This window comes from Macaca fascicularis, chromosome 20 (assembly GCF_037993035.2).
Source record: "Macaca fascicularis isolate 582-1 chromosome 20, T2T-MFA8v1.1".
NCBI classification, from domain to species: Eukaryota; Metazoa; Chordata; class Mammalia; order Primates; family Cercopithecidae; genus Macaca; species Macaca fascicularis.
The window spans coordinates 85,188,501-85,209,493 of record NC_088394.1 but is presented as its reverse complement, the minus strand read 5'-3'; the positions used below and the strand labels follow the sequence as shown (position 1 = coordinate 85,209,493).

The 20,993-nt window shown below is 56.1% G+C and overlaps 1 protein-coding gene across 19 annotated transcripts in view; it reads left to right on the top strand.

Moving 5' to 3' along the window:
• Window positions 1-20,764, top strand: part of ANKRD11 (ankyrin repeat domain containing 11) — a 232,400-nt gene extending 211,636 nt beyond the window's left edge. For 10 of the 19 annotated variants that reach the window (XM_045382571.3, XM_074028029.1, XM_065537112.2 and 7 more), the window contains 6 exons: window positions 1,148-1,295; window positions 1,660-8,219; window positions 12,107-12,205; window positions 12,340-12,483; window positions 16,201-16,293; window positions 19,739-20,764. In XM_045382571.3, the coding sequence (XP_045238506.2) occupies window positions 1,148-1,295; window positions 1,660-8,219; window positions 12,107-12,205; window positions 12,340-12,483; window positions 16,201-16,293; window positions 19,739-19,924 (7,230 nt within the window). In that variant the 3' untranslated portion in view covers window positions 19,925-20,764. The remainder of the gene's footprint in view (window positions 1-1,147; window positions 1,296-1,659; window positions 8,220-12,106; window positions 12,206-12,339; window positions 12,484-16,200; window positions 16,294-19,738) is intronic. The other 9 variants (XM_074028025.1, XM_074028033.1, XM_074028026.1 and 6 more) reach the window with 1 other exon arrangement.
• Window positions 20,765-20,993: the final 229 nt, after the last annotated feature.

Sequence of the window (20,993 nt, the reverse complement as noted above, 5' to 3'; positions counted from 1 at the left end):
TCCTGGGCAGTCCCGTGGGCCCTAAAGCCTGTGAGCCTTTCCTGCTGAGTCTGAGAGATCCCAGAAGCAGGAGAGGTTAGAACCCGAGGAGGGCCGCACCTGTGCTGCTGGCCTTAGAGGAGGGCCGAGGAGTGTGGCGGCCCCTAGCAGCTGGGACTGGGGACCTCCGTCCCAGCCCTGCAAGAAACTGAATTCTGCCAGCAGCCCCCATGATGGAGGAAAGGAAGGACCCCGCCCTGCCAGCAGCTTGACCTCTGACCTCCAGAATTGTAAGCCTGAGGTTTTGTGTGGTCACCATAGAAAACTCACATAAGAACTCTGTGCTGATTAAACAATAGAACATGTCATACACGAACTGGAAATTGATTCTGTGGGCGACAAGAGTCTATAGTAAACGTTATTACAGATTCTTTGAATGCTCTACTCTCAGACTGGACTAAAGTTGGGATTATATTTAATTTGTGCGTGAGTTCAGTGCGTTGCTGTTCTGGGCATAGGAAATTCAGGTTGCGGGTGATGAGCAGCTGGACAGAGCTGTGGACGGAGCTGTGGAAGTGTCACCATGGCTGTTTCTGTCATCCGTGTGACCGCCCTTACCCTTGTAAAATCAAGCAAGGGAGAGATTATTTTATTTTCTAATGTAAATGAAAATAAAAAATAAAGCAGCTTGCAGAAACTTGGTCTTTGTTTCCTCTATTCTGTCCCCCCTGTCCCTCCATAACACTCTTCTCCCTGACCTCCTGCCTGAGCCCTCCACGGCCGCTCCGCACCACTCTGCTGAGGAGCTCGCTGTTGGCGGGAGGGGAGCGCCTCCGTGAGGACATCCCCGGGAAGTCGTCTCCTCGCAGCAACAGAGAAGTGGTGGAAAAAAATCCAAAGGAGGCAGAGCCCTTCTGAAGGAAAGCACAGGAGGGTGCGGGAGCCCCTGCGGCTGCAGCCCTTCCCACAGAGGAGCCACGGCCTCGCCCATCGCACCTGGAGCCTCGCCAGGCAGTCCCTGTGCGCTCGGCTCCCACACCCTCAGACTGTGAGGGGCCGCTCTCGGGTCGAATCCCAGGGTTCTTGGAAGGGGCTGCCGTGTTACGCGGAACGGCAGAGGAGTTGTGCTTCTCCAGCAGCCCTTGACGCGGGTGTTCCTGTCTTGTAGGTGGTGAAACTGCTGCTGCGGTACGGAGGGAACCCGCAGCAGAGCAACAGGAAAGGCGAGACGCCGCTGAAAGTGGCCAACTCCCCCACGATGGTGAACCTCCTGTTAGGCAAAGGCACTTACACTTCCAGCGAGGAGAGCTCGACGGGTAAGTCACGGCCACCCGAGCTGCTTGTTCTCTGTGCAGGGATGGTAGGAGTGCCTTGTGGTGTTTGCGCAGTGTTGCCCCTCTGATGAGCTCCTCCTCGGATGCTGGGGGCTTTACAGGAGCTTCTGGACTGCGGGAGACCCTGCCCGGGTGTGTCACTGCCGAGAAGCCTGCAGTCTTGCTTCTAAGATGCCAGCCCTGTCTGGTTTCCTCCTGCCTGCGGCTGGTTTCCATGAGTCAAGCAAAGTCTCTGCAGAGGCAGGGTGGGAGCTTGCCACGGGGCACCTCCGCAGAGCCTGCCCGCTCTGCCATTCTGGGGAGAGCTGTTTTGAGCCTGCCTGTGACCTCTCCTTCCTGCCTCCAGCAGAAAGCTCAGAAGAGGAAGACGCCCCGTCCTTCGCACCTTCCAGTTCCGTCGATGGCAACAACACGGACTCCGAGTTCGAAAAAGGCCTCAAGCACAAGGCCAAGAACCCAGAGCCGCAGAAGGCCACAGCCCCCGTCAAGGATGAGTATGAGTTTGACGAGGACGATGAGCAGGACAGGGTTCCTCCGGTGGACGACAAGCACCTGTTGAAAAAGGACTACAGAAAAGAAACGAAATCCAATAGTTTTATCTCTATACCCAAAATGGAGGTTAAAAGTTACACTAAAAATAACACGATTGCACCAAAGAAAGCGTCCCATCGTATCCTGTCAGACACGTCGGACGAGGAGGACGCAAGTGTCACCGTGGGGGCAGGAGAGAAGCTGAGACTCTCGGCACATACGATATTGCCTGGTAGTAAGACACGAGAGCCTTCTAATGCCAAGCAGCAGAAGGAAAAAAATAAACTTAAAAAGAAGCGAAAGAAAGAAACAAAAGGCAGAGAGGTTCGCTTTGGAAAGCGGAATGACAAGTTCTGTTCCTCGGAGTCGGAGAGTGAGTCCTCAGAGAGTGGGGAGGACGACAGGGACTCCCTGGGGAGCTCCAGCTGCCTCAAGGGGTCCCCGCTGGTGCTGAAGGACCCCTCCCTGTTCAGCTCCCTGTCCGCCTCCTCCACCTCGTCCCACGGGAGCTCTGCCGCCCAGAAGCAGAACCCCAACCACACAGACCAGCACACCAAGCACTGGCGGACAGACAACTGGAAAACCATTTCTTCCCCAGCTTGGTCAGAGGTCAGTTCTTTATCAGACTCCACAAGGACGAGACTGACAAGCGAGTCTGACTGCTCCTCTGAGGGCTCCAGTGTGGAATCGCTGAAGCCAGTGAGGAAGAGGCAGGAGCACAGGAAGCGAGCCTCGCTGTCGGAGAAGAAGAGCCCCTTCCTCTCCAGCACGGAGGGCGCCGTCCCCAAACTGGACAAGGAGGGAAAGGTCGTCAAAAAACATAAAACAAAACACAAACACAAAAACAAGGAGAAGGGACAGTGCCCCCTCAGCCAGGAGCTGAAGCTGAAAAGTTTCACTTACGAGTACGAGGACTCCAGGCAGAAGTCGGATAAGGCTATACTTCTAGAGAATGATCTTTCCGCTGAAAACAAGCTGAAAGTGTTAAAGCATGATCGTGACCACTTTAAAAAAGAAGAGAAACTCAGCAAAATGAAATTAGAAGAAAAAGAATGGCTCTTTAAAGATGAAAAATCACTGAAGAGAATCAAAGACATGAACAAAGACATCAGCAGGGCTTTCCGAGAAGAGAAAGACCGTTCGGGTAAGGCAGAAAAGGAGAAATCGCTAAAGGAAAAGTCTCCGAAAGAAGAAAAACCGAGGCTGTACAAAGAGGAGAGGAAGAAGAAGTCAAAAGACCGGCCCTCAAAATTAGAGAAGAAGAATGATTTAAAAGAGGACAAAATTTCCAAAGAGAAGGAGAAGACTTTCAAAGAAGATAAAGAAAAACTCAAAAAAGAAAAGGTTTATAGGGAAGATTCTGCTTTTGACGAATATTGTAACAAAAATCAGTTTCTGGAGAACGAAGACACCAAATTTAGCCTTTCTGACGATCAACGGGATCGGTGGTTTTCTGACTTGTCCGATTCATCCTTTGATTTCAAAGGGGAGGACAGCTGGGACTCGCCAGTGACAGACTACAGGGACATGAAGAGCGACTCTGTGGCCAAGCTCATCTTGGAGACGGTGAAGGAGGACAGCAAGGAAAGGAAGCGGGACACCCGGGCCCGGGAGAAGCGAGACTACAGAGAGCCCTTCTTCCGAAAGAAGGACAGGGACTATTTGGATAAAAACTCTGAGAAGAGGAAAGACCAGACTGAAAAGCATAAAAGTGTCCCCAGCTACCTTTCGGAAAAGGACAAGAAGAGGAGAGAGTCCGCAGAGGCGGGTCGGGACAGAAAGGACGCGCTGGAGAGCTGCAAGGAGCGCAGGGATGGCAGGGCCAAGCCGGAGGAGGCTTACCGGGAGGAGCTGAAGGAGTGTGGCTGTGAGAGTGGCTTCAAGGACAAGCCCGACTGTGACTTTGGGAAGGGCCTGGAGCCATGGGAACGGCACCACCCAGCACGAGAGAAGGAGAAGAAGGATGGCCCCGATAAGGAAAGGAAGGAGAAAACAAAACCAGAAAAATACAAAGAGAAGTCCAGTGACAAGGACAAAAGTGAGAAATCGATCCTTGACAAGTGTCAGAAGGACAAAGAATTTGATAAATGTTTTAAAGAGAAAAAAGATACCAAGGAAAAACATAAAGACACACATGGCAAAGACAAAGAAAGGAAAGCGTCTCTGGACCAAGGGAAAGAGAAGAAGGAGAAGGCTTTCCCTGGGATCATCTCCGAAGACTTCTCAGAAAAAAAAGATGACAAGAAAGGCAAAGAGAAAAGCTGGTACATCGCAGACATCTTCACAGACGAGAGTGAAGACGACAGGGACAGCTACATAGGGAGCGGGTGCAAGACGGGAGAGGCCAGCGACTCACTGAGGATGGACGGCCTCCAGGAGAAGGAGGAGGGGCGGGAGGCCTGTGCCTCCGACAGACACAGGAAGGCTTCTGACAAGCAGCACCCCGAGAGGCAGAAGGACAAGGAACCCAAAGACAAGAGAAAGGACAGAGGAGCTGCCGACGGGGGGAGAGACAAAAAAGAGAAAGTCTTCGACAAGCACAAGGAGAAGAAGGATAAAGAGTCCACAGAAAAGTATAAGGACAGGAAGGACAGAGCCTCAGTGGACTCCACACAAGACAAGAAAAGTAAACAGAAGCTCCCTGAGAAGGCTGAAAAGAAGCACACTGCTGAAGACAAGGCCAAAAGCAAACACAAAGAGAAGTCAGACAAAGAACATTCCAAGGAGAGGAAGTCCTCGAGAAGTGCCGACACGGAAAAAAGCCTGCTTGAAAAGTTGGAAGAAGAGGCTCTCCATGAGTACAGAGAAGACTCCAATGATAAAATCAGTGAGGTCTCCTCTGACAGCTTCACGGACCGAGGGCAGGAGCCGGGGCTGACTGCCTTCCTGGAGGTCTCCTTCACAGAGCCACCCGGAGAGGACAAGCCGAGGGAGAGCGCCTGCCTCCCTGAGAAGCTGAAAGAGAAGGAGAGGCACAGACACTCCTCATCCTCGTCCAAGAAGAGCCACGACCGAGAGAGAGCCAAGAAAGAGAAGGCCGAGAAGAAAGAGAAGGGCGAAGATTACAAGGAGAGCGGTAGCAGGAAGGACTCCAGCCAGTACGAAAAGGACTTGGAGGTGGAGGCTTATGGAGTTTCCTACAACATGAAAGCTGACATAGAAGATGAGCTAGATAAAACCATTGAACTGTTTTCTACCGAAAAAAAAGATAAAAATGATTCCGAGAGAGAACCTTCCAAGAAAATAGAAAAGGAACTAAAGCCTTATGGATCTAGTGCCATCAACATCCTCAAAGAGAAGAAGAAGAGAGAGAAACACAGGGAGAAATGGAGAGACGAGAAGGAGAGGCACCGAGACAGGCATGTGGACGGCCTCCTGCGGCACCACAGGGATGAGCAGAAGCCCGCCACCAGGGACAAGGACAGCCCGCCCCGCGCACTCAAAGAGAAGTCCAGGGACGAGGGCCCGAGGCTCGGCGACGCCAAACTGAAGGAGAAATTCAGGGACAGTGCAGAGAAGGAAAAGGGCGAGCCAGCGAAGATGAGCAACGGGAACGATAAGGTAACGCCATCCAGAGACGCAGGCAAGAAAGACGCCAGGCCCAGGGAGAAGCTCCTGGGGGACGGCGACCTGATGATGACCAGCTTTGAGAGGATGCTCTCCCAGAAGGACCTGGAGATCGAGGAGCGCCACAAGCGGCACAAGGAGAGGATGAAGCAGATGGAGAAGCTTAGGCACCGGTCCGGAGACCCCAAGCTCAAGGAGAAGGCGAAGCTGGCAGACGACGGGCGGAAGAAGGGTCTAGACATTCCTGCTAAGAAACCGCCGGGCCTGGACCCTCCGTTTAAAGACAAAAAGCTCAAAGAGTCGACTCCTATTCCACCTGCTGCCGAAAATAAGCTACACCCAGGATCAGGTGCAGACTCCAAAGACTGGCTCGCAGGCCCTCACATAAAGGAGGTCCTGCCTGCGTCTCCCAGGCCTGACCAGAGCCGGCCAACTGGCGTGCCCACCCCTACGTCGGTGCTGTCCTGCCCCAGCTACGAGGAGGTGATGCACACGCCCAGGACCCCGTCCTGCAGTGCCGATGACTACGCGGACCTCGTGTTTGACTGCACCGACTCCCAGCACTCCACACCCGTGCCCACCGCTCCCACCAGCGCCTGCTCCCCGTCCTTTTTCGACAGGTTCTCCGTGGCTTCCACTGGGCTTTCGGAAAACGCCAGCCAGGCTCCTGCAAGGCCCCTCTCCACAAACCTTTACCGCTCGGTCTCTGTCGACATGAGGAGGACCCCTGAGGAGGAATTCAGCGTCGGAGACAAGCTTTTCAGGCAGCAGAGCGTTCCTGCTGCCTCCAGCTACGACTCTCCCGTGCCACACTCGATGGAAGACAGGGCGCCCCTGCCCCCAGTTCCCGCGGAGAAGTTTGCCTGCTTGTCCCCAGGGTACTACTCCCCAGACTATGGCCTCCCCTCGCCCAAAGTCGATGCTCTGCACTGCCCGCCGGCCGCCGTTGTCACCGTCACCCCCTCTCCAGAGGGCGTCTTCTCAAGTTTACAAGCAAAGCCTTCCCCTTCCCCCAGAGCTGAGCTGCTGGTTCCTTCCCTGGAAGGGGCCCTTCCCCCGGACCTGGACGCCACCGAGGACCAGCAGGCCACAGCCGCCATCATCCCTCCGGAGCCCAGCTACCTGGAGACGCTGGACGAGGGTCCGTTCAGCGCCGTCATCACCGAGGAGCCTGTCGAGTGGGCTCACCCCACTGAGCAGGCTCTTGCCTCTAGCCTGATCGGGAGCGCCTCCGAAAACCCTGTCAGCTGGCCTGTGGGCTCGGACCTGCTGCTGAAGTCTCCACAGAGGTTCTCCGAGTCCCCAAAACATTTCTGCCCCGCGGACGCCCTCCACTCTGCCGCCCCAGGGCCCTTCAGCGCCTCAGAGGCGCCGTACCCTGCCCCTCCCGCCTCTCCTGCCCCATATACTCTGCCCGTCGCTGAGCCAGGACTGGAGGACGTCAAAGACGGGGTGGAAGCCGTCCCCGCCACCATCGCCACCTCCGAGGCGGCTCCTTTCGCCCCTCCCTCCGGGCTGGAGTCCTTCTTCAGCAACTGCAAGTCACTTCCGGAAGCTCCGCTGGACGTGGCCCCTGAGCCCGCCTGTGTAGCCACTGTGGCTCAGGTGGAGGCTCTGGGGCCCCTGGAAAATAGCTTCCTGGACAGCGGCCACAGCCTGTCTAACCTCAGCCAGGTGGAGCCGGTGCCCTGGGCAGATGCCTTCGCCGGCCCCGAGGACGACCTGGACCTGGGGCCCTTCTCCCTGCCGGAGCTTCCCTTGCAGACTAAAGATGTCCCAGACGTTGAAACAGAACCCGTAGAAGAAAGTCTTGCTCCTTCAGGAAAGATCCCTCCGGGGGCCCCCGTGGTCGTAAACGGTGGGGATGTTTCCGCCTTAGTGGCTGAGGAGCCGCCGGCGCTGCCTCCCGACCAGGCCTCCACCCAGCTCCCTGCAGAGCTCGAGCCTGAGCCCTCAGAGGAGCCAAAGCTGGACGTGGCTCTGGAAGCTACAGTGGAGGCAGAGGCGGTGCCGGAAGAGAGGGCCCCTGGGGATCTGGACTCTGGCGTGGAGCTGACGCCCGTCCCCCCGGAACAGCGCCCACTGGGGAGCGGAGACCAGGGGGCTGAGGCTGATGGCTCCCCCGCCACGTCCCTCTGTGCCCCTGACGGCCCCCCCATGGACACTGTGGCACAAGCCCAGGCTGTGGACAGCGCCGGCCCCCAGGACAACACGGAGGCCTCCCGTGCTGCCACCCCAGCCGAAGGCCCTCCCGGCGGCATCCAGCCAGAAGCCACAGAACCAGAACCAAAACCCACCGCCGAAGCCCCGAAGGCCCCCAGAGTGGAGGAGATCCCTCAGCGCATGACCAGGAACCGGGCGCAGATGCTCGCCAACCAGAGCAAGCAGGGCACGCCCCCCTCCGAGAAGGAGTGCACCTCCACCCCTGCCCCAGCCACCAGGGCCAAGGCCCGTGGCTCCGAGGAGGACGACGCCCAGGCCCAGCATCCGCGCAAACGCCGCTTTCAGCGCTCCACCCAGCAGCTGCAGCAGCAGCTGAACACGTCCACGCAGCAGACGCGGGAGGTGATCCAGCAGACGCTGGCCGCCATTGTGGACGCCATCAAGCTGGATGCCATCGAGCCCTACCACAGCGACAGGGCCAACCCCTACTTCGAATACCTGCAGATCAGGAAGAAGATCGAGGAGAAACGCAAGATCCTGTGCTGCATCACGCCGCAGGCGCCCCAGTGCTACGCAGAGTACGTCACCTACACGGGCTCCTACCTCCTGGACGGCAAGCCGCTCAGCAAGCTCCACATCCCTGTGGTGAGTGTGGGGCCCGGGAGAGCCACTGCGTTCTCTCTCTGGGATGCGTCCGGGGCCCCCTAGTCACGGCTTCCTGCAGCCCATCTTGTCCCGCTCCCGGCCCTTGACCTCTCTCGACCTTCTCCCACCTGAGTAGACACAGCCCCGTTTCTGCTGTGAAGGCAAAAGCCAGAAGCTGCCCAGCTGTTCTGCAGACCCAAGGTCCTTCCTCCAGCTGGTCCGTGCCAGGCCTTGGTCTCCTGGCCTCCCCCTCACCCCGGGTGCACCCCAGTCCCACTGGTGTGGGGTCCCCCTTCATGCCGCTCGCTCACTCTTCTCCACTCCCCATCCACCAGGACGGCCTCAGCAGAGCCACCCTCTCTGTCTCCAGCCCCTGCCCCCTTCTCCCTTGGACCCATGTGGGTTCCCTGAGCCCCCATACCCACATGATGGATCCCTTCCCCCACCTCCCTTGAGCTTCTAGGACAGCAGAGCTGCAGCTCCCTTGGCGCACGTTGGTCCTCGGCCCCCAGGCTCACCTTGTTCAACCCGACGCTGTCACCCCAGTTCCCCAAGCATCATCCCGACCTCTGCAGGCTCAGCTGCAACATCTCGGAGTCACCCCCACCCCCCCGTCCCTTGCGCTGCGTCTGGGCCCAAAATAGATCCCTCCAAATGGGGCCCCGCTCTGAGCACATTCCCATGAGGGCTTCCCCCGCTGTGTACCCTCTGCCCTGGTCGCAGGGCCTGACTGGCTTCCCACCTCCTCCTACCACCGAGGTCTTTCCCAGCAGGCACAGGGGTTCCTCGTGGTAGAGCCAGAGTCCACCCATCTGCCCTTGGTGATGGCCTAAGCCGTGCACGGCCTCCCCTGCCCTCCTGTTCTCAGGCCCCCCCGGGGTCCGTCCAGCCCCCGCGTGCGGCATTCTGGCTCTTCCCTGGAGTCTCCCCCCAGACCCCGCGACTCCGCTCACGCTGCCTGGTGGACTGTGTGGTTGATGCAGCCGTGTCACTTGAGTGCGTTGTGTTATGTCCAGAACGGGCTCTCCGTCACCAACAGCCATTTCCTTCTGGGGCTTCCTGGGCACTGAAACTCACAGGTGGCGCGAGGTACAGCCAGGGGCCCTCAGCACGCGTTGGCTCTGTGGGCCCAGGCCACCTGAGAGCCCCTTGCCATGCTGGCCCTGACCTGACTCAGCTACCCGGCACCCCTCTGATGAGGATGACGGGGTGTGCTGAGCTGGCCCTGAGGGTGAGGCTGGGTCTGTGCTACTGCCCGACATGTCAGGGGACACTGTGCAGAACCCAGGAGCGAGCGCCCGCGGGCCCCACCCTGCCGAGCTCTGAGCTCTGTTCCCAGGGAGCACAAGGGGCTCTGCACCCTGGGTCACCCCGGCGGTCGTTCCCTTCTCCTGGAGCCTGGCCCCAGCCATCCCCGGGGAGGCCCGTCCACAGGAGACAGACGGCAGCTGGGTCATGACATTCAGAAAAACCTGCCCCGGGATCTCTCCTCAGTAAGACCTTCTGACCTTCTGTACTTTTTGTTGTTTTGGCTGTTGTTTCCTCTTGTTTTAATTGATGATAACAGTAGTCTGACTGCTGTAGAAAATTTGGAAAATACAAGGAAAAAAGCCACTAGAATCCTGACAATCAGAGTAATCCTGGGAATGTTCTGTGCACCTCCCGCCTGGTCTTTTGAGTACCCCCTAGACTTAGACCCAGGCAGGCAGAGGTGCCAGGTGCTCCAGGTACAGCCTGAGGCCCAAGGCACAGCTCCTGCCATAGCTGCCGGCCCTGGGGCTGAGCCAGAGGAAGGGGCGGTGCCCGGTCCCGGCTGTGCGTTAGTTTGAGCTCGCATCAGTCCCACCTTGCGGGTGGCCCACAGAATCCCTGCCACCGACAGGCCCCATCTCAGCAGAAACCCCACATGCAGAACCCGAACTGGGGGCTGGGCTTGTTGAGGCAGAGGGTGGATGTGGTGCTGAACAGTGAGGTCTGTGGACTAGAGAGACTCAGCTCAATGTTTTAATCAAAATTTGTTTTTTTAAAGACAAGTCTGCTCTGTCGCCCAGGCTGGAGTGCAGTGGCGCGATCTCGGCTCACTGAAAGCTCCGCCTCCTGGGTTCAAGCAATTCTCCTGCCTCAGCCTCCTGAGTAGCTGGGATTACAGGTGCCCGTCACCATTTCCGGCTAATTTTTATCTTTTGTGTAGAGACGGGGTTTCACCATGTTGGTCAGGCTGATCTCGAAGTCCTGACCTTGTGATCCGCCCGCCTCAGCCTCCCAAAGTGCTGGGAGTACAGGTGTGAGCCCCGCGCTCGGCCTGAATCATTAATTTTGAACTGATTGTAGATTGTGGGCAGAAAAGTTCAAAAGCAGCAGAGACAGGTTGACGCACCTGCCGCACGTGCAGCCTCCTCCGAATGTGCCTTAGCAGCCGTGGCGGTGACGAGACGCTGCCGTGCGTCCGGGCTGTGGCGGCCCTCCTGTGCCCTGTCTCCTGGCTGAGAGCTTCTGGGCGGTGTCGGTCAGCAGTGTGGTCAGCGGCCCCAGGCCTGGCCTGTGATGATGGTTCTTAGGCAGGAGCCCACAGGCGTGAGGCGGGGCCTTTTGCTCCTGGTGTCCTAGGTGACGTGACCTGGAGGTCTGATGAGGCCCGTCCGCCGTGAGTCGAGGTGTCTCCCTCTGTGGTGTGTGTGTGTCTTGGAAGAGACGTAGAGACCGTGTAAACCCGTTTCTCTCAGCACATTGTGCGCATTGCTGTCCACAGCTCTTGTCTGCAGCAGTCACTCCTGTGGCACTGGGCCTGTCTCCCTTTCCTGTGTTTGCTAACTGGAGCTCTGCTGTCAGGAGGAGCCGCCCCTTCCGCCTGCAGGTGCCCAGCGTCGCCAGCATTCGTCTCGTGCCATGTGTTGCCCCAGCCTTGGCTGTCAGAAGCTCCTCCTTGTCTCCCTCTTGTGCGTCTACGTGCCCATCTGCCCCATGCGCTCCTGTTTCTGACCGGCCCCTCAATGTTCCAGCTGGTCTTGGCCACCCCTCTCTGCCCCACCATTCCCGTGTGGGTCCACCTGTGGGGAGCGGTGGCCCTGGCACAACTGCTGTGGCCACCCGAGCACACGGCCGTGCTTTCTGGGTCTGCTTTGGAAACCTGACTCCCTGTGGGCCCGAGGTCTCCCCTGCACCGTGGGGCTCAGCCTGGCTCCCCACTTGTGTGTGGCCCTTGTATCTCCAGGAGTGGGAGGCCTCGTCCTGAGGGTCTCTGCTGTCTGCTTCCGTGTTCACTTCCGGTGTGCGTGTCGTTTCAGAACGGCTGGCCACCCCGTGAGAACCCTTCCACTGGTGGGAGTGCAGTGCCTGCGCTTCCGGCCCACAGCCCTGCAGCCCCCCATGGCGACCTGGGCCAGTGCGCTTCCCTCCCCCGAGCCACTGCAAGACCACAGGCTCGGTTGTCAGCCTTCATATTCCACCGTGCACGTCACACCCTGGTGGAAAAGCTGATCTGGGATGCATGGGCCCTCCCTGTGAACACAGGAAGCTCAGCCCACCCCCAGCCCACTCCTGCTGTCTCTCTCGATCTCCTTTGCACAGTTGGGTGCTCATGCCTGTGTTTTAGGCCTTCCTTGGCACACGATGGCCCACAGATGCTGTCCTGCGCCTCTCCCTGCACTCTTATTTCCTCACCACATGGTGCTGTGCTGGGCGCTGTGGAGGTGTCCGCTCCCCCGTGTCCAGCACATAGGTGGTTTCTAGAAAGCTTCCTGGTGTATCTGTGTTGCTGGGACTGGAGGAGGTCTCCAGGGCAGGCTCCTAGGAGTGGGGAGGCTGAGTCCGGACCCCGATGAACTCCAGACTGTTCTTCGTGCAGTTCCACGGCCCCAGCCGACCCCCCACTCACCTTTTGCCTGCAGATCGCACCCCCTCCCTCCCTGGCGGAGCCCCTGAAGGAATTGTTCAGGCAGCAGGAGGCAGTCCGGGGAAAGCTGCGTCTGCAGCACAGCATCGAGCGGGTAAGTGGGCTGGCACAGGCAGGGGCGCCATGGCCAGGGCGCTCACGATGCAGGCCCCGGGGGCTGTTGTGTTGAGACAGTGGGGCCTGGGGCGTGACTGTGTCCCAGCTCACTCCACTCCTCTCCTCCTCCAGGAGAAGCTGATCGTGTCCTGTGAGCAGGAGATTCTGCGGGTTCACTGCCGGGCGGCCAGGACCATCGCCAACCAGGCAGTGCCATTCAGTGCCTGCACAATGCTGCTGGACTCCGAGGTCTACAACATGCCCCTGGAGAGCCAGGTAGGCCCCCTCGGCATGCCAGGCCCACGAGTTCAAGCGCCCCCACCCCACTCCCACCCCTTTCCCCTCCCCTTTATAGATTCTTCTGCACTTTGACCAGGAACTTCCCTGGTGCTCAGCGTCTTGCAGGGGCTGCAGAGTCCTTTGTATGCCTCTAGCCTTGGGCGAGCCTGAGAAAGGAGCTGAGAAGGCTGGAGCAGACAGCTCCCCTCATGGGCAAGGCCCTCGGGCCACTGGGCTGGGCCTCAGCAGCTCAGTCCCTCCGCAACACTTGTCCATGCAGTTCCTCAGCTGCCCCTACCTACCTCTCACGGGTGTCAGGGCTGACATTATTTTCTGTTTAAACTGCTGGGCTCGACCTGCAGCTCTCAGGCACCCCGGGGCTGCCACATCGAGGGCTTTCACAGCACAGGCCCCAGGGGCTCTTGTATAGGGACAGCAGGGACACTGGGTGGCTAAGGGGACACACGCACCCAGGTGTGCCGCTCATCTGGGCCAGGGTGGGCCGGACTCAGGGTCCCAGAACTGCAGTCACTATCCTGCCCATCTGCTGTGGGGCTCCCGCCCGCCCCTGCAGCTCCCCTGCCTTTGACCTGTTCTGTCCACTGGGACATAGGATGTGGGCAGCCAGGGCCTTGTAGCTCTCCCCAGGGTAGCTCTTCCTGTCTGCCTTCAAGCGGCCCACATGCCGGGGACTCCTGTCTCAGAAATCATCCTCCAGCCACCACTGACCTTCCATGTGGGCCACGTGGACCCCTGGTTCTCCCATTGCCTGCCCTGCATCGGCCCCTCCCTCTTCCTCAGAGCCCACTGTGCTCAGGTCATGGGCCCCCTGGGCCCCAGGCCCCATATCCTGCGCAGTGGGACGTGCCTGGAACACATTCCCGCCTCGATGTCCAGGCCGTGCACCAAGACCCCTCCTATGTGGCCCCCGTGACGCCACCCGGGCCCGGGCACTCTGAGCTGTGCACTCGGCTTTGCTGTGTACTGACGGCCAGAGGCTCCAAGGTGTTTAGTTGAAAACATGTCTTAGTGCATTCAAGATCTTCCTTTCTTTGGGGATGTGTTTTATCAATGTCCCTCATGCACACAGTGACAAATTTTATTTTCTTTTTGTGTGCGTGAGATGCAGTCTCGCTCTGTCGCCAGGCTGGAGTGCAGTGGCACGATCTCAGTCACGGCAACCTCTGGGTCTCGGGTTTGAGCGATTTTCCTGCCTCCGCCTCCCGAGTGGCTGGGATTACAGGCATGCGCTACCACGCCCGGCTGGTTTTTGTGTTTTTAGTAGAGACAGGGTGTCACCATGTCCAGGATGGTCTTGATCTCTTGACCTCATGATCCGCCTGCCTCAGCCTCCCAAAGTGCGGGAGTTACAGTTGTGAGGCATCTCGCCCGGCTGACGAATTTTCTTTAAAGAAAACATGAGTTGGACCAAATGATGCTTCGGGGGCTGGATGCTGATAAGTTTGCGTTCTCGAACCCCACTTGAGAGTCTGTGAAGGACAGGCAGTTGGGACAGCTCCGTACAGAGCAAACACGAGGAGGACCAGCTTGTGCCTCTCACTTCCCAGGAAACATTTCTTCCCCCTTTGTTTCTCGAATGGGGTGTCCGTCCCCTCAAGCATTTAGCCCTTGAGTTACAAACAATCCAGTTAACACTCTTTATTTTAAAATAGACAGTGCAATTAACTGTTGACCATAGTCACCCTGTTGTGCTGTCAAATAGTAGGTCTTATTTTTTTTGGTACCCATTAACCATTTCTACCTCCCTGCCAGCCCCCCACAACCCTTCCCAGCCTCTGGTGACCGTCTTTCTATTCTCTGTGTCCATGAGTTTAATTGTTCTGATTTTTAGATCCCACAAGTAAGTGAGAACATGTGATGTTTGTCTTTTTATGCTTATTTCACTTAACATAATGACCTCCCATTCCATCCATGTTGCAAATGACAGGATCTCATTCTTCTTTGTGGCTGAATAGTACTCCATTGTGTGTGCGCCACATTTTCTTGACCCATTCATCTGTTGATGGACACAAGCCTTAGCTATAGTAAACGGAGTTGCATTAAATACGGAAGTGCAGATACCGTTTCAATATACTGATTCCTTTCCTTTTTTTGATTCTGAGTCTTCCTCTGTCACCCAGGCTAGAGTGCAGTGGCACAGTCTCAGCTCACTGCAGCCACCGCCTCCTGGGTTTGATTCTCCTGCCTCGGCTTCCTGAGTAGCTGGGATTACAGGCGTGAGCCACCATGCCTGGCCCCCGATTCCTTTCTTTTGGGTCTGTACCCAGCAGTGGGATTGCTGGATCCTATGGTAGCTCTATTTTTAGTTTTTTGAGGAACCGCCAAACTGTTCTCCATAGTGGCCGTATTAATTTACATTCCCACCAACGGGGTACGAGGGTCCCCTTTTCCCCACGTCCTCGCCAGCGTCTGTGATTGCCTGTCTTTTGGATAAAAGCCATTTTAACTGGGGTGATACCTCATTGTAGTTTTCATTTGCATTTCTCTTATGAGCATTGATGTCGCCTTTTCAGACGCCTGTTTGCCATTTGTGTGTCGTCTTTTGAGAAATGTCTATTCAGATCTTTTACCCATTTTTTGATGGGATTATTAGATTTTTTTCATATTAATTGCGTTATATGTTCTGGTTCTGAATCCATGTCAGGGTGAGCGGTTTGCAAGCATTTCCTCCCATTCTGTTGGGTGTCTTTTCACCTTGGTGACTGTGTCCTTTGCTGTGCAGAAGATTTTTAACTTGATGTGATCCCATTTGTCCATTTTTACTTTGGTTGCCTGTGCGTGGGGGTATTACTTGAGAAATGTTTGCCCAGGCCAATGTCCTGGAGATTTTCCCCAGTGTTTTCTTGTAGTAGTTTCATTGTTTGAGGTCTTGGATTCCAGACTTTAATCCATTTGGGTTTGATGTTTGCATGTGGTGAGAGCTAGGGGTCTCGTTTCACTGCTCTGCGACGCGTAGCCAGTTTTCCCAGCACCGTTTATGGAGGAGACTGTCCTTTCCCTGTGATTGTTATTCTGTTCTTGGCACCTTTGTGGAAAGTGAGTTCCCTGCAGGTGTGTGGGTTTCTGTGGGCATTGTCAGCTTCACCCTGAGCCCATGAAAAAGGGGAGGAGCCTGGACATTTTATCCGTGTCCCATCCTCCAGGACACAGGGACGATGACATGCCTAGAAAGTCCCTCCCAGGATAAACCCCATCTCTACTAAAAATATAAAATTAGCCGGGCGTGGTGGTGGGCACCTGTAATCCCAGCTACTGAGGAGGCTGAAGCAGGAGAATCGCTTGAACCCGGGAGGTGGAGGTTGCGGTGAGCCGAGATCGTGCCACTGCACTCCAGCCTGGGCAACGAGCGAAACTCCGTCTCTTAAAGTATCTCCCAGGAGTTGGCACCGGGCTGAGCTCTGACTGTCCCATGGGGGCAGGGCTGGGGACCAGCTCGGGCGGGGCCTGCGGCCACCCAGTGCCCAGGAGACAAAGGCCCAGCCACCTCCACGTGCATTTTAGAGAAGCTGTTTAGAGAGATGGGCAGGGTGGCACCTGCCATGCCTTGAACGTGAGTCAGTGTGTGGTCAGTGGAGTGAGGCTGCCCCTTTGGTTTTTCCTTGAGAAAGCTCACTGTAGCATCGCTCAGGCTGACACGCCTTCCCATAGCGGTCTCTGGGTTTCCTGATGAAACCCCGTGTTTGGTTTCCACAGGGTGACGAGAACAAGTCAGTGCGTGACCGTTTCAACGCCCGCCAGTTCATCTCCTGGCTCCAGGACGTGGATGACAAGTACGACCGCATGAAGGTTGGTGTTGCGCTTCCCGCCCAGCTCTGCCTGGGCGCTCCAGCTGCCTCTGGGGCCACGGGAGGCTGCTGCCTAGTTCTGTGATGGGTGTTGACAATTTCAGATTCTCTTAACCTGGCTGATGCTTTCAGGGCGGTGAGGTCCTGTCGCTGTGTGTGGCCTCCTCAGTCCTCCCTTCTGTCCCGGGGTGCAGGCAGCAGCTCCTGTCGCCAGCTGAACAGGACCCTAGGCTTGATGGTCAGAACTCCTGGGACCGCCCCGTGAGCCCCCTCTAAGGTCCCAGCATTCACCCTCCACTGCTCTGGAAGTGCTGGCCGGGGCAGTGGGCAGAGGCAGGGTAGGTGCCAGGAAGGGCAGCACACCCTCAGTCCCAGTCGCTAGGGCTAGGGCTGATCACCCGGACACCCTGGAGGATCCACCAGGAAGCAACGGAAAGCGGAAACTTGCCAAGTGACAGAACTTTAAAGTCAGCGTCACCCTGTGCAGTTGCCAGCCATGCCCGGGAGCAGGCGGCTCTGACTACCTGCAGTATCAGGCTCAGCACCACCCAGGTCCCTGAACCAAGCACCCATGTGTCATGCTGTAGCTTGTGGGCGCAGATGAGAACCACCAGCCCTACCTGGTGGGAGCCACGGGTATTTGCGGGACGTGGCCCCTGGGGGCTTGTGCTGAGGCAGAAACTCAGGTCTGAGCTGTAACTGAGTGTGCATTTCTGGCCAGCCCCAAGGTGGTGGTGCAGGAAGTCACTCACGCCACACCCTCCCCAGGCCACTAGGCCCTTCCTAACCAAAGCCGTGAGAAGAAAACTGAAGGCTTCATAAAGACACAGGGAGGACTTTCCTGTAAGAAGATAAATGTTTGACTGCATTAAAATGGGACTTTGGGCCGGGTGCGGGTGGCTCACACCTGTAATCCCAGCACTTTGGGAGGCCAAGGCGGACGGATCACCTGAGGTCAGCCTGGCCAGCATGGTGAAACCCCATCTCCACTAAAAATACAAAATTAGCCGGGCGTGGTGGCACATGCCTGTAGTCCCAGCTACTTGGGAGGCTGAGGCAGGAGAATCGCTTGAACCAGGGAGGTGGAGGTTGCTGTGAGCCAAGATCACATCATTGCACTCCAGCCTGGGCAACAAGAGTGAAACTCTGTCTTTTAAAAAAAAAAAATTTGGGACTTTGTACATACATTAAAAATGCCACATAGGGTTAGCACCATCCGTGCAGATAGAACCCTTACAAATTAATATGAAAATGGTACACAGAAAAATAATTTATATAAAGATACATTCCACAAAGGAGATAAAATGACCAACCTTCATGAAAAGATACTCACTATAATCATTAACATCAGGACCACAGATGAAGCAAGATCTCATTTAAAGGTCATCTGCAGGGTTGGGAGGCGGTATCACTGCAGTATTGGGAGAAGCGTCAATTAGTAGATTTTTATTAAGTAAACTGACCATATCTATCAAATTTCAAAATGCATTTACCACCTCACCTAGCTATTTCACTTTAGTCATTTAAAACTTAGGGGCCGGGCGCGGTGGCTCAAGCCTGTAATCCCAGCACTTTGGGAGGCCGAGACGGGCAGATCACGAGGTCAGGAGTTCGAGACCATCCTGGCTAACACGGTGAAACCCCGTCTCTACTAAAAAATACAAAAAACTAGCCGGGCGAGGTGGCGGGCGCCTGTAGTCCCAGCTACTCGGGAGGCTGAGGCAGGAGAATGGCGTAAAAACCCGGGAGGCAGAGCTTGCATTGAGCTGAGATCCGGCCACTGCACTCCAGCCTGGGCGACACAGCGAGACTCCGTCTCAAAAAAAAAAAAAAAAAAAAAAAACTTAGGGATACGGCCAGGCACAGTGGCTCACACCTGTAATCCCAGCACTGTGGGAGGCCGAGGTGGGCAGATTACCTGAGGTCAGGAGTTTGAGACCAGCCTGGCCAACATGGTGAAACTTTGTCTCTACTAAATACTAAAAATACAAAAGTTAGCCAGGCGTGGTGGTGCGTGCCTGTAATTCTGGGAGACTGAGGCATGAGAATCATTTGAACCCTGGAGACGGAGGTTGCAGTGAGCCAAGATTGTACCACCGCACTCCAGCCTGGGTGACAAAATTATTTAAAAACCTTAGGGATGGCCGGGCACAGTGGCTCAAGCCTGTAATCCCAGCAGTTTGGGAGGCCGAGACGGGCGGATCATGAGGTCAGGAGATCGAGACCATCCTGGCTAACACGGTGAAACCCCGTCTCTACTAAAAAATACAAAAAACTAGCCGGGCGAGGTGGCGGGCGCCTGTAGTCCCAGCTACTCGGGAGGCTGAGGCAGGAGAAGGGCGGGAACCCGGGAGGCGGAGCTCGCAGTGAGCCGAGATCCGGCCACTGCACTCCAGTCTGGGCGACAGAGCGAGACTCCGTCTCAAAAAAAAAAAAACCTTAGGGATATGTATAAAAATATTCACTGGAACAGTCCAATACACCGGAAACTCGGAGGCCCATCAATAATTCAGTGACTCACTGGAGTTTGGATGTTCCAAAGGGTTACGTGATTCCATGTAATGATTTACACTGGCAATGATGTCTGAGCTGCCGAATAAAAGCTCTACGGCCCACTGAGGATTGTGAATCCATCCTGAGCTTCAAAAGCAATTTAGCATATATATATAAATATGTTGAGAAAAATTTAGAGACAGACATTACCACGCTGGGGCTGGCCAACATTGCAAAACCCCATGTCTACAAAAATTAGCCGGGCACGGTAGCACTTGTAGTCCCAACTACTCGTGAGGTTGAGGAGGGAGGATCCGGAGGTCAAGGCTGCTGTGAGTCATGACGGGGAGCACCACTGCTCCCCAGCCTTGAGACCCTATCTAAAAAAAGATTTTCTACACAGTTGCTGTGACATACCAGTACTCCCTGGGCCATGTTTAAATTTCTACATTAGTTCCCAAAATATGTCCTATCCCAGTCCAGTCCCATTATGTGCACTTTTAAATGGCATAGTTTCTACTAGAATACAAGTAAGACTATCACTGGCCATAAATAATTGTAAAATGATGAAAGCAAAGCTGTTAGATTCTAATAAGCTGCAGTGGCTGCTGGAGGTGAGCCCCAGGCCGACCCAGAGCAGGGCAGGGCCCTCGGGCCGAGATGGGGGTGCCACAGACAGCACTCTTGGGAACAGACATCCAGCACAGCTGGCGCTGCCGCCCCGTGTGATAACTAGACACCAGGGGCGGGTACAGCTGGTCCTGAGTATGTGCCCCCTGCCAGCAGCACCACAGCAAGCAGAGGGTTCCAGGGGGCCTGGCCCATACCAGGATAGGTTCACAGCCCTGTCACGCCCTCGGCCCTGCTGGCAGCTGAGGTCGGCAGAGTCTGGGGCTCTCCCTTCACTCCTCCTCTTCCTCCTCCTCCTCCCCCCCCCGCTGTGTGTCCCACAGACGTGCCTCCTCATGCGGCAGCAGCACGAGGCCGCGGCCCTGAACGCTGTGCAGAGGATGGAGTGGCAGCTGAAGGTGCAGGAGCTGGACCCCGCCGGGCACAAGTCCCTGTGCGTGAACGAGGTGCCCTCCTTCTACGTGCCCATGGTCGACGTCAACGACGACTTTGTGTTGTTGCCGGCGTGACACCGCGGGACGGCCGCAGGACGCAGGCGAGGGCCGCACGGCTGCCCAGGGCTGCTGCTAAGCCCCAGGGGCAGAGGAGGGAGCGCCACGTCCACCCGGGCGGGGAGAGACCCCGAGAGAGACTGCACTTGGCCACAGCATCTCCATCCCGTCCAGACGTCGGGGAGGTGAAACACGGCTCTTCTCTACCAGCTGCCGCGGCGGGGGCAAAGCCCCCAGAGCCTCACTGGCCCCGGCGGGACGAGGAGATCATGCCGGGCGCACACACGGCAGCTTCTGTCTGAAAACGGTGACCTTCGGGCCCTTTTCTCCAGCAACTGCAGAGGCATTTCAGGAGTTGGAGAGCGGAGTGCATTTTTTAAATTTTTTGTTCCATTCTGATCAACTAAAGAAAATTAAGGTGTCCACCTCTCACAAACAGTGACCTCCAGGTCAGAGGGGCAGGAGCCCCATCCCAGCCATGGTCCTGTTGCCACAGAGCTGCGACGGCCTCAGACTGGGCATAAGACCTGGTGCGGAGCCAGGCGGAGGGACACAGAGCCAGGACTCCCAGGCGTATTTTTAATGGAGTCAAATCCACGTGGTTTGTATCTTCTTTCCTTTAATCTTGGGCATTTTGTTTCTCTTTCTGAGAACATAACTTGAAACACTACAGAGCCAATAATCATATAAAAAGTGTATCCGTAAACGCTGTACAGTTTTATATACATTCACAATGTACTTTTGCTGCCTTCTAGATAATTTATTTTGCAACACATTACTGCACAGTTGTAAATAACTTATGTACTGTAACATCACTTTCAGTTATGTGTAAAGAAATAAATAAATTAATTAAAATGCTGTTTGTATAGTGCCTCCCTCTCAATGACCTTCTTACTCCCAGGACAGATGTGGGTCATGCCTGTAATCCCAGCATTGTGGGAGGCCGAGGCGGGGGTCTGAGACCAGCCTGGCCAACATGGCAAAATCCCATCTCTACTAAAAAATACAAAAATTAGCTGGGTGTGGTGGCAGGCGCCTATAGTCCCGGCTACTCCAGAGGCTGAGGCAGGAGAATCATTTGAACCCA